The 18533-nt window shown below is 39.6% G+C and overlaps 1 protein-coding gene across 1 annotated transcript in view; it reads left to right on the plus strand.

Moving 5' to 3' along the window:
- Positions 1–18533, plus strand: part of LAMA3 (laminin, alpha 3) — a 103591-nt gene that overhangs the window by 31068 nt on the left and 53990 nt on the right. The window contains exons 18-29 of the mRNA XM_010023076.1: positions 10–115; positions 1660–1759; positions 2150–2306; positions 5603–5729; positions 6999–7141; positions 8506–8606; positions 8713–8866; positions 10056–10216; positions 12428–12536; positions 14620–14717; positions 17365–17530; positions 17934–18060. Coding sequence (XP_010021378.1) covers positions 10–115; positions 1660–1759; positions 2150–2306; positions 5603–5729; positions 6999–7141; positions 8506–8606; positions 8713–8866; positions 10056–10216; positions 12428–12536; positions 14620–14717; positions 17365–17530; positions 17934–18060 — 1549 coding nt within the window. The remainder of the gene's footprint in view (positions 1–9; positions 116–1659; positions 1760–2149; positions 2307–5602; positions 5730–6998; positions 7142–8505; positions 8607–8712; positions 8867–10055; positions 10217–12427; positions 12537–14619; positions 14718–17364; positions 17531–17933; positions 18061–18533) is intronic.

Below are 18533 nucleotides of genomic sequence, written 5' to 3' on the forward strand. Positions count from 1 at the left end.
CCCCCCCAGGAAAATGGGCATTGTTACTGCAAATCTAATGTCTGTGGAGATTCCTGCGACACTTGTGAAGCTGGTTATTATGCTGTCGAAAACAAGAATTATTTTGGCTGCAGAGGTAAAATGAATAAAGGACATTTCCAGTAGCACATTTGCACGTAGCAGAAAAGTTTTTAGAATTCCCTAGGTTGTATTTTTAAAATGTAGATGGATTTGTTGAATCACTCGTGCACAGCTGAAGCTGTTATCTTATCAAGTAAGGTAATTGACAGTCATTCCTCCTCTCATTCCTTATCCCAAGTTGTGGAGTCAGGGATGGTTGATTTTCCTCCAAGTGTTACTTAGAAGAGTGGTAGCTGTCTGTTCTGCTTAGCAGTGTTCTAAGGTCTGCTGCTATAGTAAGAACTTAAAATGTTACAACGGATAGTAGCTTGATGGGTGTCTTTGCAGGTATATTCATGTATTTCTTTAGTCCAGGGCTCAGTGTGTTTTGAAGCAGAGCCAGATGTAGCTGTGATGTGGAGAAAGTGGCCTTTCCTCTGAGGGATACTTACTCTGCCATGTGTTTTGCGTGATGTAGGGTTACAGCACCAGTTCCCTTCCCTCCTTGTCCCCCCGCTGCAGATGTAGGTTTGTTAAAGTTATTGAAAGCACTTTCACTGACTTCAGTGTGCATCACCCTGTCCAGGGTTGATGCAAGAGATTTATTTTTGATGCATTGACATAATTTAACAATAATTTAATATGTGCAAAGTTAAAAATAAGAGGTACTCTATTGAACAAAGCTTTTATGCCTAATGTTAAACCAAGAGATAATGAAAGGGATCTGGTTTCACAAAGGTGTGAAAGGATTACAGGTGCTTATAATGTCTTAGGAAACAGGAATCTTTTACACTACAATGTAAATACATATTTAGGAACTTTCAACCTTTCAGTTCAGCTTGAAATTTTTAGCCTAGACATAGTTGTTCCCTAGTACGATAAATTATACCTCGTTACTAGAGGTGTTCTTTAGTTTGAGCCACAATTCCTGTATCCTGTAGAAAATCATTCAATATTGTTGTCCAGTGTTGGTTAAAAATAGGCATACGCTATTATATAACACATATGTTCTTGTTGTGTCCAATTTTTGTAAGAAAATTAAATATTGCAGTACCAGACCCTGAAAAATTAGCATCTTGCAGTTTTTGTAAATTAGGGTTTGGGGTTTGTTTGTTTTGGTGTGTGGGGGGAGGTGTTGTTCGTTTGCTTCTTTTATGTTTGTTTGGGGTTTTTTAATAATTATTCGTTGTGATGTTGCTGTAGAAATTCTGACTTACTCACAAACCATTTGAATGACAGTTCTGCAGAGCTTTAGTCCGCATTTAGCAATGTGGCATGGCTTACTACTTGTGATCTGTTTGGGGTTTTTTTAAGTGGCTTTTGTCACATTCCAAGGTGAAAATAAAGAAAACAACCACAAGCTTCAGAAACCAGAAACAGTTGCAGCGCATGCGTGTGTGTAAACATGTGCTTAAAGAGTCTGAGGGGAGTCTGAAGGACTCCAGAAGGAAAAAATGAGTCATTAATGGTGTTTAATTAGTGGAAGCGAGGTGTGTTTTCTGATAACTTCTGTCACTTTTTTTCTGATGGAATATTTGGCTTCTGCTCTTTCCTCAACAGGATGCCGGTGTGATGTTGGAGCATCCCTCAGCCCAGTGTGTGCCGAGCCTTCGGGTGGCTGCCAGTGCAGGGCCCACGTTGTGGGGACAACCTGTCAGGAGTGAGTCTGGCTGTAGCTCCTGATAGCTCCTGCATCAGCATAGTTCTTTTGAAACTGCCTGCTAGTCCCTTGCCATTGTATCAGTCGTTAATATTAATTTTGCTGGGCAGTTTTCTTCTGTTTTTTTATTAACCAATACAGTTTTGCAATAGTATTGCATATGAATCTATGCATCAAGAGTTATATAATAAAAACTATGTAAGCTGTAAAAGCTCCTAGAAAGAGAACTCTCATTACACCCATCTTTATCAGCTGTCTGGAATTTGCTATCTGCTCTCAGGATTTATCAGTCATCAGTAGGTCACTTCCCTTCCACTGCTTTATGCTCTTAGATGTAGACCATACAGCAATTGGTAACACTTTGTTGTTTGTTTTTTTTCTCCTTGAAAGGCCTGAAAAAGACTATTTTTTCCCTGATCTGCACCACATGAAGTTTGAGATTGAAGATGGTACTACTGTAAAGGGAAGGGAGATTCGTTTTGGCTATGATCCTCAGGAATTCCCTGGCTTCAGTTGGAGAGGATATGCTCATATGTCATCTATACAGGTAAGCTGGTATTTTGTTCAAGGCTTTGGGGTGAAGACATAGGTGCATGGTATGTATGTCTCCATAGTACTGCTATGTGTGTGCAGAGTCATAGAGAAACCAGAATAAAAGGACAGGATATCATTAATCTGGACTCTTTGGCACTGTATCACTGTTTAGATTAGTAAGTGTTGGTATTATTAGTAAGGTCATCACTTTTGCAAGTATTTGTTCTTCAGAAATATTCTTTGAGGGTTGTTTTTGTGTGTGTATGTGTGTGTGTGAGATACACATTTTGAGATAGATGTAAAGAGAAGAGCTAGTAGCTTTGATGTCTGTGATACTAAGTGCAGAAGTTCTTGTCATGTCAAGGACAATGGAAACAGCAGAAGATTGATGCTCGGCTAAATAATTTGAATTACACAGTTCCATGGCAGTCTGCACATATCTTGGTTTTCAGATACCATCACAGGGCTGTCACTGAAGTCTTTTACACTTGCAATTTATATTGGGCAAAAAAGAGCCAATTTTTGTTAGCAATGATACCTTCACATTACAGCAAACAGGAAAAGATGTGATTCAGTAAAGGAAGCTGTGAGCAGGAGCATATTGGCAACATTCATTTTAGTCTCATGACAGTCTACAAATAAGCTAAACAACAACAGAGGGGATAAGTAAATCACAGGAAGAAAGTCACCATCATTTAATTGTGTAAGAAGAGACCTGCCTGACTTTGGACTGAACTGCTGACCAAATGAACCAGGATTTTAAAACAGTAGATTTGAGCAATAAATAGTATTTGCTCACTCTTCTTGGAGGTAGTACTTGGTGTAGTTGTGTCCAAGGATTAATGGAGGTGCAAGCACATAATTATTGCACAGGTGTAGTGATTTCCTTTCTGTTCTTCATTTTTCACTATTTGTTGTTTGTTTGTTTGTTTGTTTGTTTGTTTTATTCCGGAGCTCATATTTGTTGGATCTTCAGAATTAATCCACTTTCATAAAGGAAGGCAACTGTCCAGTAGCTGTGATTTCTTAACTTCTGCTTTCTAACTCAGCTGCTTTTTGCATTTCTTATCCAGTGGCATTTTGTAGAGAGGTAAAGAAAAGGGGTTGGCTCTAATCTTGTTACAAGTGTGCATTATTTTGCTTACATGGATAAACCTTTTCAGCCATGTAAGTAATTGCCAGCTCCAGGCTTTTCTTATTTAGATCCTTGCATAACTGAGGCACATTCTCAGTTACGCAAGGACCTAACTGGAGGAAATTATGTCCTTCATTTCAAGGAACTTTCCTTAATTTCAACATAGCACTCCTGTGTCTTGCAGGACCCTGAAATAATCCTCCTGACATTTACTTTGTAGGAGACAAATGTTACCATATCTACCACACAAAAGGCAATTGTAACAACTTTGTGTGAAAAGAAACTATTTCAATACAATGAAATATTCTTGAGGTGAAATAAATAAGCTGTGTGTGACACCAGTGGAGACTACTGTCTAGCTGCCAACATGCATGTTTCATTATAGACTGAGCAGCTGACAGCCGAGCTTAGATTTTAAAGCGCTGGGCAGAGTTGCCTAAGTTTGTGACAGAGCTTGAAGAATAATTTCTCTCCACTCCCTGCCTTTGCTTGAGGCCAGGGACCGGCATCTCTTCCTCCCTCATTCCTCACATGTGTCTTCTTTCTCTCCCTTCGCTGTGTCTTCTAGATTTTCCATAAAAGCTTAGAAACTGTTTTGATAAATCTCCTGAAGCATGTTTTTTAATTTCTTTTGCCTTTTCTTTTTTGTTTATATCTATTTTTCAAGTGTTCCCTTAGTGCCTGTCTTATCCATGTATTATCCTTCAGAAGTCATCCTTCTCCACTTAAAACAATTCTTGCAAAACCTTTCCCTATTGCCCTACCTGTCTGTATTTTCCATTCTGGTCCACTGCCCTTCTGCAATCACCTAGATTTTAGCTATCAAGTCTCTAGATCTCTCGGGCCTGCCATCTGTGGTATGTCTCTCTTTGCTTTCTGCTTTGCATTTCTATTAAGAAGATGGAGGTGTCTGGTGATGATAGAATTGAGGAATATGCATTCAGAGCAGCATATGGGAGCTGGTAATTTTGCATTTATTGTAACTTTTAGGAGTAAGAGAAAATGAGGCTTTGTGCTTTGTTCTCAAATGTATGGAACAGAGAAAACCTGTGTGCATCTGCGGAAGCAAAATGGACCACAGTGGTGGGGAGGTCACCGTACAACAAGAGTCTTGTAAAGGAACAGCAAATGGATTGTGATGGGTGAACTGGTGGGAGCTGGATTATGAGGGGAGTTTTAGGATGGAAAGAAGGAAGCCAAACCCTTGAGGCTGCACCAATCCTATCTCTTCCTAATCCACCACCAGCCTTTGAATATGTCTCTCCTGATTCTGTTACTCTACAAACTAAATAATGAGGGCTGTGTGAGAGCAGTGTCCCATGGGGTTGAGAACTGCATGGCTCCGGAACAGTCAGTTCATCCCCAGGGTAAAGAGTCGTGCATGGTATCACATCTCTAAGAAACCACAGGATCTGGCAGAGAAGCAGAAGTTTCAGTGACAGTCTGAGATGTCTGTACGCTGTGGAGTGTGTTGTGTGATCTCAGAGTAGGATTGATAGTTCCGGCCTGTTCCTTGGGAAGCTAGGAATATCAACAGCCCTTGATACCGTAAGCCTCCTTTATGGCATGGAAAGGGAGAATAACTGTAAAATACTGCCCATATATCAAGGTACAATATTAACACACATGTTAGTTCAGCCCTTCTGTGTCTTTCTGGATAAGCTAGTATTCAGCAAGAGTTTTATTTCACAGGAGGTTTTGTTCTATGTTCTTTTGCAAGCTGTCCAAGCCTTTCTTTTCTGTTATGGAGTTTGTCTTTGCCAAATGGTTTTTCTTTCTCTGGGTGCTAGTAACAAATAATATACTTTCCTTTCCTCCTTTTCCCCTTTCTTTTTATTTTTCGCAGCCAGAGGTGGTTGTGCCTATCACTGTGGCTTCCCCTAAGCTCTTCCACCTAGTCCTCCGCTATGTCAGCCTGGGCTCAAAAAGCTCTAAAGGGAAGATCTCAGTTGCTGAGGGAAAACATTTTGGCACTAATTACACTTGTAAGTGAATTAATTTTCTCACTAGGGTTGCCTGTCTTCCTCTGTTGTGCACCAGCATTGCCATTCCAATATATACTTGTCTGCATGTGCATTTTTCTTGTAGGACTTTAGTATGGTGCTTGCATGGCTTCTAACTTCCTCTATTCAGCACTTTATGGCTGGTTTTGTTTATTAACTTCCATTTTTCAGAATGAAGTGAAGATAACTTTGAATGTGGAAAAATCAAACTTATTTCGCATTATCCTGAGGTATATTAACCCTGGAGGTGAAACATTGTCTGGTCGCATATCTGCTTGTCAATCTCAGGCTGAAACAGGTAGGTGCAACTCAGTGGTGCAACAGATCAGAATGTTAGGTTGGAGGAGTCTTTTCAAGGTGCACCTAAGTCAGATTTGTAGTGTTGCTTAAAATGCATCACTTTTAGCAGTGGCAGTGCTTTTGTGCTTTTCCTAGTATATGTGGCTGTGTTTGCATGAAACCCCTGCTTACAGTAGTAATCAGCATTTGTTTTTTCAAATGTTTGCCAAACTCAATACTTCCAGTTCTGCACTTGGAAGCTCTGAATTGTGTTTTATGAAGCTTTTAAAGAAGGGATAACAGCATTTATATTGGTTTAGTTGCCTTTAATATTTCAGTTTAAAAGTGGCTTCTGCCTTCATTCCATGAATAACATTTATTTAATGGTGACTCCAATCTACCAAGTTAGCTCTGATTGATTACAGATCTCAACAGCATGTGATGCTTTTTGGGCCCTGATAAAAGATAAATACTCCATATCCTCTAAATGGTAGAGGCACAGCAAGCCTATACACAGAATTATATCTTATAATGCCTAACTTCAGTGTACTTATGGGAGCTAATGGAGTTTAGTCATAGGCCTTTTAGTAATTCCAAGGAGACAAAACTGAAGACTTCGCAGATATCACTCAGCAGAGTGGCAGCAGTTCATGGTTGTTTCTGGCTTTTATGGAATGGGAGGCAGGGAAGCAGGTTTTGTCTGGGCTTCAAAGAGGAAGCCTGTAATACTCATAACAATTGCTCCTCACAACTTCTTTTTGATAAAGCACACCACAGCTACATTTATGTTGTACACCATCTCTGCCCGTTGTACGTCATCTCTGTCCAGACCTTCAGTTACTATCTGTAACTAAACATTTTAGATGCTGCTGAGAACCTCCAGTATCTGAAATATTTGGCTGAAAGTCACATGAAAACAGGCCTTGTGTCAGCTGAACATACTGTGAGTCAGTGCAAAGACAGGCTGAACAGAAAATAATGGAAAAGGAAAGTGAAGTAGTGAGCGCTTCAGAATATTGCAAAACTGGCCATCACAGGGGCAGAGCTCTGCTTTCCTGAACCAATTTGCTCAAGACTAATAAAAACAAAAATAACAATCACTGCATAGCTCTGTAGTTCACTGTGTGTGGTCAAATGCACATTGATTAATGTAATGCCTTAAGAAAAGCATTGATCAGCTCCTGTTAGACCAATTTTAATGGATTAAATCATTAGTCCAGCACACTAAGCAAGTAGAAACATTTTTCACAGTCCCTTGTATTTTTACTTGGTTTTATTTTGCTGGCAGGGGCTGCTCAGAGCAAAGAGTTTGTCTTCCCACCCAGCAAGGAGCCAGCTTTTGTCACAATCCCAGGAAAAATCTCCACAGAGCCTTTCTCGCTGGTTCCAGGCACGTGGACTGTCAGTATAATGGCAGAGGAAGTCCTCTTGGTAAGAAAACAATTGAAGAAAACAAGTGCTTGAAGGCTGTTATGATGGTATTGCTCTGGAGTTATTTACTGGGAAGAACCCTGCAAGCAATTGAAATTCAGCACTAGTGAAAAGAGCACAGCAGCAGAGTATCATTATGAAAATTTACAGTCCCACTGCTTATTTCATTTTTTTCTTCTTCTCTGACTGTCACCAGCTCTAATTTTTCTTGTGCTTACGTACTTTAAGTTTATCTGGAATTTTTACCCTCAAAGGCTAGAATAATACTAGCATACAGCACAATTGGTTGAGCATAAATGCTCACAGGAATTAATAATTCTTACCTATCAGATATTGTATCTAAATCTTGGCTCAGCCACAGATGACCAGGCCTTAGTTTCTTGACAAAGATTCTTCAGAAGAGTATCATAAGATGGGCTGCATGGTTAGTAGTTAGTAGGTTATTTTCTAAATGTTTTTATCCTTCCATCATGACTCTTCTTTCACTCACGGAAAAACTGAAAAATTTTCTGACAACAGTTCTGAGAAATTGCTATAAAAATAGAAATTGTTTGAGGTCATAGTCTGTGAAAATCCTTAAACACGTATGATCACAAAGACAGCATACTGAAATTTATATGTATAATGTATAGGGTTAACAAGTAGCCAAGTGTCTTCAGTCTTTAGGCCTGGGGCTCTGTTAAATTTATGGAATACCATGTAAAATGTTACTAAAGTGCTTGCAAACATATTTCTTGCTGAAAGTGACAGTACTTACTGTGTCTGGGTTTTTTACTAATACCTTCAAAAAGGAATTTATTAGTGACCTTAGCCCAGCATGTTCTCACATTAACAGTTTTGATAAAAAAACCCTCTAATATGTTAATTTAAGTAGGCAAAGCAGAACAAAAATACACCAACTTTTGAAGCACAGCTTAATAATTAAATAGAATATTTTAATGAAGTTAGCTGGGATACATGAATCTCCCTTGTGGAGTCACACATGGTTGAGTTGTGTGCATGTGGATTGCACCCATGTCTGAAAACTGCATGCAGTCAGCTGTGTGTAACCAGGCTGTGGAGAGGCTGCTTCATGAGCACTGCCTTGTACAACAAATGATGGGAGAGTGGCCTCGAAGTTTCCCTGCTCACAGGGCAGCTGCCTTCGTCCCATCTCTATGAAGGTAGAAATAGAGTTAGGGAGATAGATACATTCTGATGTTACTGGCCCATGTAACAACAAAAAACTTTCATGTCTTGAGGATATACTCTGTAAAAATTATTTATGTGGTTGGTTTCGTTCATTGCTACATTGCGAAAGTCTAGGGATGTTCCTTTTTTAATTTTCTGCATGATCTTGCATTTCTTGTATTCTTTGTTCTTAGGATTATATGGTGCTGTTACCTAGTGATTACTATGAAGCATCCATCTTGCAGATACAAGTTACAGAGCCTTGCACCTATTCAGGACATTCTTCAACAGAGCAGTCAGTATATATGTTACAGAATAAACCAGTGCCTTAGATTATTTTATTGTTTTCTTGCTGCACTTGAAAACAATAACAACCCTGTGTTTGTTTGTTTTTATGTAAGCTGCTTGCTCTATCAGCATTTGCCATTGGGCAGAATTTCCTGTGTCCTTGGTTCAGAGGCAGCGTATTTCAGCCATGGAGGAGAATACAGAAGAATACCTGTGCGGCAGCCAACTCCTGATCAACCAGTGATGACCCATATCAGTGGAAGAGAGGTCAGATTCCTGCGGTTAATTGCAGTCCCGTCTGCACTGTTGACTACAAACCGACTGGACCAAAACACTTGTGGGTTACAGCTTAGGATTTGCAAATACGTAACATATCCCTAAAACAGATGCTGTGCCAAGTTTCTCATTTTATACAGAACTGTGTAAACGGATCGATGTAGGCAGATTTATAACTGTGACCAGAGTAGACATTTCACTCTGACACAAGCAGTTAATTAAATAAAAATCCTTCCGCTCTAGGCATACTGGCCTGTTCAGAATACTTTAATTGCAACAGAAGTGGCATAATGGTTTGTCAGCAGAAATGGCGTACATACATCACTATAAATTAATCTTTTTTCCCCCCTTAATTAGCTATACTTATGTAAAATATTTCCTTCAATAAACAAAAAAGCAGAAGCAATTACGCCTTTGCTGTAGCTCTATTGAAAGAGAAACATGTTTTGTGAAAAGTTATACTGGAACTGCGTTTGGTAAAAACGAGGTGTTTTATCAATTACATGATAATTACATGTAAAGTGATGATGCCCTCTATTACTGTGCGTGGATATTGCTTTTAAAAATATCAAGTGCAAAAAGAATACTTACATGCCACAGGCACTGGTGCTTCATGACTGATGCATGTACAAAGCCGTACTGTTATGAAGGATTGCAATGAAGTCAAGAGGGCTGTTGACAGAAGTAATTACACGTTTAAGTGTTCGTAGCTTAAGGAAATATTGAGGAAAAAAGTTTAAATTTGAAAATAATTACATAGCCAACTGCAGCAAAAACTCCTGTAACCACAGAACTTTCGATGCAACTGCTTTGAACTATTTTGAATCAAATATCATGTTAACCAATTGTGCAGGTAAACTGAAAGATGCTTCAGAATGTGGTATTGGCTGTTGCCTGGAGAAAATGCTTTCACTCTTTGTAAGGGATCTGCAGTAGGAATTGTGTTCGTGGAAATTTATTTTTCAGTGGAGAAGTAGGCTCAATTTTTATGTTACTAAAGATAAACTGATATTTATAAGCATTGCTTCCATTCTGTTGGATGTCTTTTACTAAGACATTACAGGACTGGCCCTGGGCTGATGCTGACCAGTTGGCTTACAAGGCAGGAAAAGGGAGTTTCCTGCAGGAAAGGGAGTGAAAAATCTAACAGCTTTTTTCTTTTTCAATGATCTTGACCTAGGTTAATTTACAGATGACCATAAATGTTCCTCAAGTTGGTCGCTACGTTCTAATTTTTGAATATGCCAATGAAGATGATCAGTTATACACTGCTGAGTTAACAATACATAGTCCTGGACCTGTCACTGAAGGCAGAGTGAGAATATATAGTTGTAAATACAGGTAAGAATTTCTGAAGTAATCAGTAAATGGTTAAATAAGCATTTGGGATATAATTATACTTTCTATATATTGGAATCTATTTTACTATGTAGATTGTTTGAATATTATAGGTTGATTTAAAAGCAACTACATGATTCTGTGGGTATTGTAACAGATTTTTAATTCTCTCTGTCTAATCAGCTCAATAAATATTGCTACTGGTTCAATGAAATGTTTTCCTATAAAAAGGGTTATTTTTTTATGTACATTCATAAACCCTTATAAACTATTATTCTCTGAGTCTGGTGGAAAAGCATCAGTGTTGGCTGCAGATGCCCGCACTGTTTTTATTTAGTTAAAAGTGCGTCCAAGGGCTTTGGCTATAAAAAAATGTAGCAGCCAGTTTTACAAGAGCATTCCGACTGCTTCTAACAAGATCTGCTGAAGCAGAAGTATAAGGGTCTCTGAAATTCTGACTGTAGCCATCATCTGGCTGTTAGGCTGTAGGCAAGGTCTTCAGCTGTATGATTCTTTATTCTTGTTGAATTTTGAGGTTACTGCAGATGTTTCTGCACAAGAGATTTTGTCTGACCTGAGCGAGATTGTCTTTAACACCTGAGCATTTCAGCTTACGATTCAAATTAGGACTGTGATCCTGCAGATGTTTGTGCCCTTGGGAGATGCTACCCAGTGCCAGGAGACTACAGACATGCATCTGTTTTTCCTGTGAGCCAAGTGTTTGACAGATTGGAGGCTTAGTCTTAGGTTTGCATTCAGGATGAAATTGCTCAGTAAGAAAAATCATTTTCATCAGCATGTTTGTGGTGCAGAGCAGAGCTATGAGTGATGACCTTGTGAGGTTGTTGCTGGGGAAGGCTCTTATTTTTAGCCTGTTATATAACACTTTGAGCCCCAAATGACTTGCTGTAAATCTTCCATTTTATTGGCATTTCCCCACACCCCTTCAGCATATTTTATGGGCTAATTTTGAACATTCTTGTTTGTTCATATGATACACTAAGAGCTTGCTGATGAAAATACAAGTAAAGCCCTTGCTGCTTCAATGCAGCAATGCAGTAAATCTCTGCTGCGACCATTCTGCATGAAGCTAATGTAAGCATTGCAAGTAAGTTGCTGTGTCATCTTTTCTAGAGCAGGAAGCTACAAGTCTCTTCTGTTCAAAAATAAATCAAATGACATAGTGAGGTACATGCAGATAAGATTAACTTGTAGAACTAGGAATATATTGTTCCAGGCCTTCTTACAGCTCTATTAGTTATCCCAATAAAACAGCAAAAGAGAATAAAATATTGCAAGCTTCCAGCAAATCACAAATAAGAGACCTGTATTTCTTTGGTCATAAATGTCCTTAGCCCTGAGCTGACCTTGTTTTTGAGCTGTGCTCCAAATGAGAGTGAAATTTCCACCTTCTCTGGTTAATAGAGGAGAAATAGAGGAGTGGTTGTATGGTGGTTGCAGCTGAAAAGAAAACCCATGGCATGCTGGCTGGCCTAGCTTTAGCAGAAATGCAGAAGGAAGAAATTAGATCCTTATGTGACTTCTCTTTAGCAAAAGGGAACTGTTGCTACTTTTGGAAAGTTGCAGGGATCATTCTCCCTGAACAAGACAGAGTTCGACGGCTTCAGTAAGACTCTTCCTCTTAGTATGTATTTGTCCTTACCAAAGAAGCGCAGCCAGTTGAAGGTAGTCAGTAAGAGGCAAACCTACTTTTTTTTTGTATTGATGAGTATCTCTGTGTCCAGAATAGCTTCCTAAAATCAAGACTTGGACAGTTGCCATTGTGTGGTGATCCACATCATAAATGGCACGTGGCCATAGTGGAAAACAGCAGCTGGTGTGTGCTGGCACTCCAAGGAGCACAGCCCAGTTGCAGAATATTAGTTACACATCATGTTACACAGATAGCATGCATGTGTATCTGTCTGTTCACATCCTACTTAAAGCAGTAGCTCAAATAGATATCTGAGCTGAGGTCTGGATGTTTGGGTTCTGAATAGGTCAGCCCACAAAAGGACAAGCAGTGTCTTGTACGTGGTATATCCTTCATCTCACCAGCGAGGATACTGACAAAGATAGCTGTTACTCATGATGGAGCAGAACGGCTAGGCAGCACTGGTGAGGCTAGCCAAAAGCTAGGCAGCTGAGCTAGGCAATAGCCTAAACAACATGGCAAATCCACAGGCTCATTTTTAATCCTGCTTTCTGTCTCAGTTTCCTTTGTCGCAGCGTTGTAGTTGACGACAACAATCGTATTGCAGCCTATGACCTACTAGCAGACACAAAGATACATCTTAAGGCATCATCAATTAATTTTCTTCTGGTAAGTTTCCGTTTTCTTATCCCTTTTGTAATACTTGTTCCCTGAGTGCAAAGTATTCCCTGAGGGTTAAGAGATATATTTCTCTCCCTATGTTCACATGCTGTGCAGTAATGTGTGAAATGATGTATATTAGATGCTTGAAGATGTTTCTTTGTATTGAAGCAAACTTGCTGAGTTCCAAAGATAAACAGAAATTTGCCTTTCTTGGCAAGGGTTTTTCCAGCTCTCTCATGTTTTATTTAAGTTCCCCTCTCTCTTTTACACGTACACTTTAAATGAAAAATCTTCTGGAAGCTTTTATACTTCATAATTTTTTCTTTCATTTCTTTTAAATCCTCAAAACCCATGTAGGAGTTTCCTGGGTCTCTTGCAAAATTCAGATAATAAATAGATTCATTTCAGGTAATAAATTCATTCATTAGTCATGTAACTTTTAAATACTTTGAATGAAAAGCCTTCACTGACCTCTTTTGGCCACACCAGGAATACATTTTTTGGGACACTGAATTTTCTTCTATGTTGTTTCTGTTTTCCATTTTAAAAAGGTGAGTTACCCAGATGGTTAAAACCTGAGTTGAAACACAACTGTAAACATAGACGAGTTTCATGGAGCTATTAGTATTAATAACTGATAACATGCTTTCTTCATTTCATGAGGCAGTGGTCAGTGTGAACAAATACCATTTAGATTGTATGTTAGCTGCCTGCAGCGATTGCTATGCTAACAAGATCCATATCCAAAAGATGATATTATTAGTCTGTATCACCACATGTGGAAGTCTCTAGTGGGAAGTCTTCTGGGGAAAAGAAGGACTTCAGGTGTATAGACAATAAACACAGAGCCAATGGCAGCAACTTTGGAACTAAAGACTTTTGTGTGTGACCCTCTGTAGACCAGAGATGCAAGGGGGAGCCAGCCTTAGTGCTGGAGTTCATAAATCTGGACTAAATAAAGGGTAAAGTGGGGTTCTAGAGATTAGTTTTCAAGAGAGGGTCTTTCTTACAGCTTAATAAGCCCTTATCTCACACTGTCATACCAGCTGTCTAAAACTAGACCATGTTTCACACTTTTTAGCTTCTCATGAGGTACAGTTCAAAGATTCAGAGCCTTCCGTTGCCCTGAATCTGTGGATTGGAGCCCTGTGGGTCATTAGATGCAGGACAGGCACAACATTTGCTGCCAAGGAAAAGGGACTTTTAGCACTCTGCCTTCTAGTTTAAGAAGGATTTCTAGTCCCTACTTGCTACTGCTAAAACACAAGCTGAGCTCCCTTAGGACCTGCTTCTAAACTGAATCACTTTGCATGTTAATGAATTCTCCCTGTGCAATTTTTATTTATATTAATACATGGTGCTAGTTGTCTTACTGCTTATCAGGCATTTTTATCCTTTCAAGTAGTTCATGCTCATGTTTTATAACCCACGCTTCGGTATTTTGTACATGCAGGTAATACATTTTATTAGTGCAAACTTTGTGTCTACCCACAAGCCTTCCCTTAAGTCCTTACCACCATGACTACAGCTGGACTTCTACAGCTCCGTTTGCACATGTCTACTTTTAGGTTTTTAAAAAAATCATATGAAGTCTCACTGGCTTTTAATATGATTTCTCAATCTACTGGGAGAAATCCTAGTGTCACTGTAGCTCACTTCTACGGCCTTTGAGTGAACAATTGTTCATGTCTGCATTTCAGAAGGTCTAGGAATTGCCCCAGGGTCCAAAAACCTCTAACACGGATGAAGGCTTTTCCCTCCCATCTCTGTACATCTTGCCTAGCTTCTGACACTGCAAGCTGGTCTTCTGTCATTCCCATTGCCATACACATACTTAGATTTTAATTTACTTAACTTCTGAACAGCTAACATTTCGCTGAGAAGGACAGAAAAATGCTATTCAACACTGAGGCATTCAGGTGCAGGCAGGTAGAAGGATTCAAAATCTTATGGGAAGTCCATGACAGAACATGGCTCTGGGCTCAGGTTTCCCCATGCTAAAATTAGACTTTAGCATTCCCGTTCAGTCCTGGCCCTGTTATTTATTTATTACATTATTTTTTAATTGTGCTTTGTCCTTATTTTTCAGCACAAAGTTTGCATTGTATCGGCTGAAGAATTTTCTCCAGAATATGTGGCTCCTAAAGTACAGTGCATAGCTGCTTACAGGAGTACCCGTGATGGAAGGTAGCTTGCTTGGTTTTATCCTTTGTATTTTCTGAAGATGACCTTGAAAGGCAGACTGAATGGAACTTTAATTCTTTTGAATTATTCTTTGCGCGGTGACTCAGAAGTGATATGTAGGCTACTTCTGCAATGTACGACTTGTAAAAATGCTGAAGTGTTAGTATTAATCTACTTTGTGCAGCATTTGGTTAATAATAGACTCTCCCTGGCCCATCTGAACTACTCAGTGCTGATGCCTTAGAAATCACATCTTTTATATACTGCTCAGTATGATACGTGTCCAAGCTGGAGAAACATTGCTACGTTGGTGGCCTGAAATGCTTACTCTGTCTGGAGTTTCATTCTGCACATTGGCGCTCCAGCTGCTCCAAAATGGCTTTAATTTGTCAATAGGTAGGGGATGTGACTACCCTTTCAGGCATAAATCCACCAGCTCAACTTGGCAGCATCAAGCTACTCAACATGTAAACCCCACTTCAGAAACAACCATTCCCTTGTCCATCTCATTTTGGGGCCTGTGTGGTAGGTGTACTGAGGGGATGAAGGCACGGACCCAGAGCATCTTCATGCAGTGAATCGCTTTATTACCTACTGTTCTAACTATTTATACCATTCTAACAACAGTTATTTTTAGCCTATTGCTCTAGCTTTTATACCATTCTATTTGTAGCCTATCATGTTTAGTTCCTGACTTATAGTTTGTTTTTTAACACTGCTTGCTTTCTCACAGCCAGTCCCAGAGTAGCCAGTCTCTTATCTTTATGCTCTCTCCTCCTCAGCCAGGTGTCTTGGTATCTTATGCTCTCTCCTCTTCAGCCAGCTGGGTTGCTGTGCTTGATTGTACTTTGTTTCTTCTTTAACTCTTTCTTCTCCAGCCAAGCAGTTACTTCTCTTTGGCAATAATCAAATAGTTTCCATTGCCTCCCACAGTGTACCCTCAGTGTTCACCCAGTACAGCAATGCCAAGTGATCCTTCTCCTCCATTATACTTGTATAGGACCCATAATTACAATGTTAATCTGCAGCTTGGTTGACACAGGCTGATGGCTCTTCTCCTGCTGCCAAGATCTGAAGACAGGTTTGGGTTCTGCAGAGCACTTGGTCTGTCCTGTTGAAGCTCTTCACCCCTCCAAGTATATTGTACTTTGGACCAGAAAGGAATTATCACTGCAGCTTCCAGATTAGGGAGACCCATATTTCATTTCCTGTTGCACTCTAAAGGATGTCCCTCGTGATACTGCTCCTAAGGCTTTCTTCCTACTGATCTGGCAATGGGAATGGCATCAAAGTAAAAGTAACTGTTGTTTGCGGGACTTCAGAGGCAGAAAGAGTTGGTGACTAGGTCTAATAGTTTTCCAGACAGTAGCTTCTAATATAATGGTTGAATTGAAATAGAAAGCAGAAAAATCTGGGTAGTAAATTGGATAAAAGCATGTGACTGTACTTGGCTTCCAAGCATGCATAGCATTGAATTGCAATTTAATTCTCATGCTTGGAGCTTTACAACTGAGGGCAGCTTTATAAGACTGAAGATACTTGTCCTTGCACCAAAGGTATTTTTCGTTCCTGGGCATTTATATTATGAGTAAAATGGGGGAAAGGCTGGGTGAAAACCAGGATTTAAAATAAAGCAAATGTAATAATTTTTACATTTTACTTTGGTTTTGTGTTGTGGGTTGTGTTTATTTGGTTTTTTTACTCTTTTTGTATACTTGCATAGTTTGCAACATAAACTCTATGTTTATGTTTTGTTATTAGGATCATTGTGCTGATTGTCACATTTTTGCTTTCCTGAAAGCCTGAAAATGTTTTGTGCTCACCAAGTTGAAAGATGCAGCATCTCGGCTCAGTTTAACAGTGTTATAAGCAGATATCGCATGTGATTTCCCACACAGGCCTGGCAAATACGTCTCAGTCCTGGCCTTGAAATATACCTGCCATTCCAGTTCTGGGCAAAGATTAATCATTGCCTGTTGAGTACTTATGAGAAATGAACAAATACTAGCAGGAAACCCCCAAAAATGTTTTCCCCTGAAGTCTTGGAAAATACTTCTCTCAGTCAAGTTCTTCAGAATCAAATAGACCAAGGAAGAAATAGTTAAACACAGCAGTGAATGAATAAGAATGCTTTCAAGGAGCATCATTATTTATTTTGGCTCTAATTGTACAAATATTTGAGGGTATATTAACTTCTAAGTACTTAAGTAGTCCCGTTGACTTCAGTGGGGAAACTTGTATGTTTAAAGGATACACCTATGTAAATATTTGTAGAACTGAGAATTTGGTGTTAGTACAAATTCTGGTGAATGTAACTAACTGGATCAACTGAAATTTATTTGGTTTTTTTAGCACTTTTAGTTCTCTTAGTTTTCATCTTCCTTAGCAAACTCTTTCCACTGAAACTCTTCAGGTTATGGAAATTCTGAGTGAATAAAATCAGTCAACGTATATTTTCATTTTTGTGAGTTAAATCCATACCTTGTGTTTTCATTTACTTTCTGATTGTTTACATAGAATCTAAAGAGTAACAGGGGTTGATAATTGCATTATTAATTGTAATACAGTCTAATATGTCGACTGCTTTTCCTTTTATGATGCTTAAGAAATTTTTCTGGGCCCTAGAGTAATGACTATGTTCTGTGTTTAGTGCAACATGCATACCCTCAGTGTATGAAACTCCACCACCAGCTTTGGTTTTGGATGTATTCAAGGATAGGAATATTTCTGAAGTACAGAGAAATATACTCTACGATCCACTGAGTGTCCCTTTACCTTCTGGCTCAGTTAATGGAGTCACCTTGACACCATTACAGGTATCTCATATTTTGAAAACTTCATTTCCTATGTCACGAAGTATGTTCTTTGTAAGGTCAAGTAGATGAAAAACCTTAAGAGAATCAAAACTGAATGATGTGATATGACCAAAATGTAGCAGACTGAGTACGTCACGAAGACAATACACAGAAACAAAAACTCCAGCTTCTTTCTGAACTACGCAGTAGTTTCACAGACTGCAGAAGAGCATTAGATGTGCTTGGCATGCAAACAGATAGCAGCATGCAGTCGTAATGCCATATTCTTTGAAGACATTTAACTTGCTGAGAGATGCTAAGCCTCCCCTCTTTCATTGCAAGTAGGTGGCACAGAGCACACCTCACAAACCCAGGAATATTTATTGAAACAAATATACTATCAGAGCTGTTCTTGTTTCCGCAGAACCAGATTACCTTGAGTGGCAGAGTGCCCCGCGTGGGCAGATATGTATTTGTGGTACACTTTTATCAGCCAGCACACCCGGTGTTCTCTGTGCAAGTGCATGTGGATGTGGGACGTGTGTGGTCAGGTAAGCATCTGGATTTAATCTAACCTCTTTCCTTTCTCAGCATTTTGGCACATGGAGCTGTGGTGGGTTGACCCTGGTTGGATGTCAGGTGCCCACCAAAGCTACTCTATCACTTCCTTCCTCAGCTGGACAGGGGAGAGAGGATATAACAAAAGGCTGTGGGACAGCATAAGGCCAAGGAGAGATCACTCACCAATTCCTGTCATGGGTGAAACTGACTTGACTTGGGGAAATAAGTTTAATTTATTGAAAATCAAATTAGAGTGGGGTAATACGAAATAAACCAAAATCTTAAAACACCTTCCCACCACCCCTCCCTTCTTCCCGGGCTCAGCTTCACTCCTGATTTTCTCTACCTCCTCCCCCTGGGCAGCGCAGGGGGATGGGAATGGGGATTGTGCCCAGTTCATCTGACACTTTGTCTGCCACTCCTTCCTCCTCACACTCTTCCACAGCTCCATCGTGGGGCCCCT

Source organism: Nestor notabilis, unplaced genomic scaffold (genome assembly GCF_000696875.1).
Source record: "Nestor notabilis isolate BGI_N333 unplaced genomic scaffold, ASM69687v1 scaffold12790, whole genome shotgun sequence".
NCBI lineage: Eukaryota > Metazoa > Chordata > Aves > Psittaciformes > Psittacidae > Nestor > Nestor notabilis.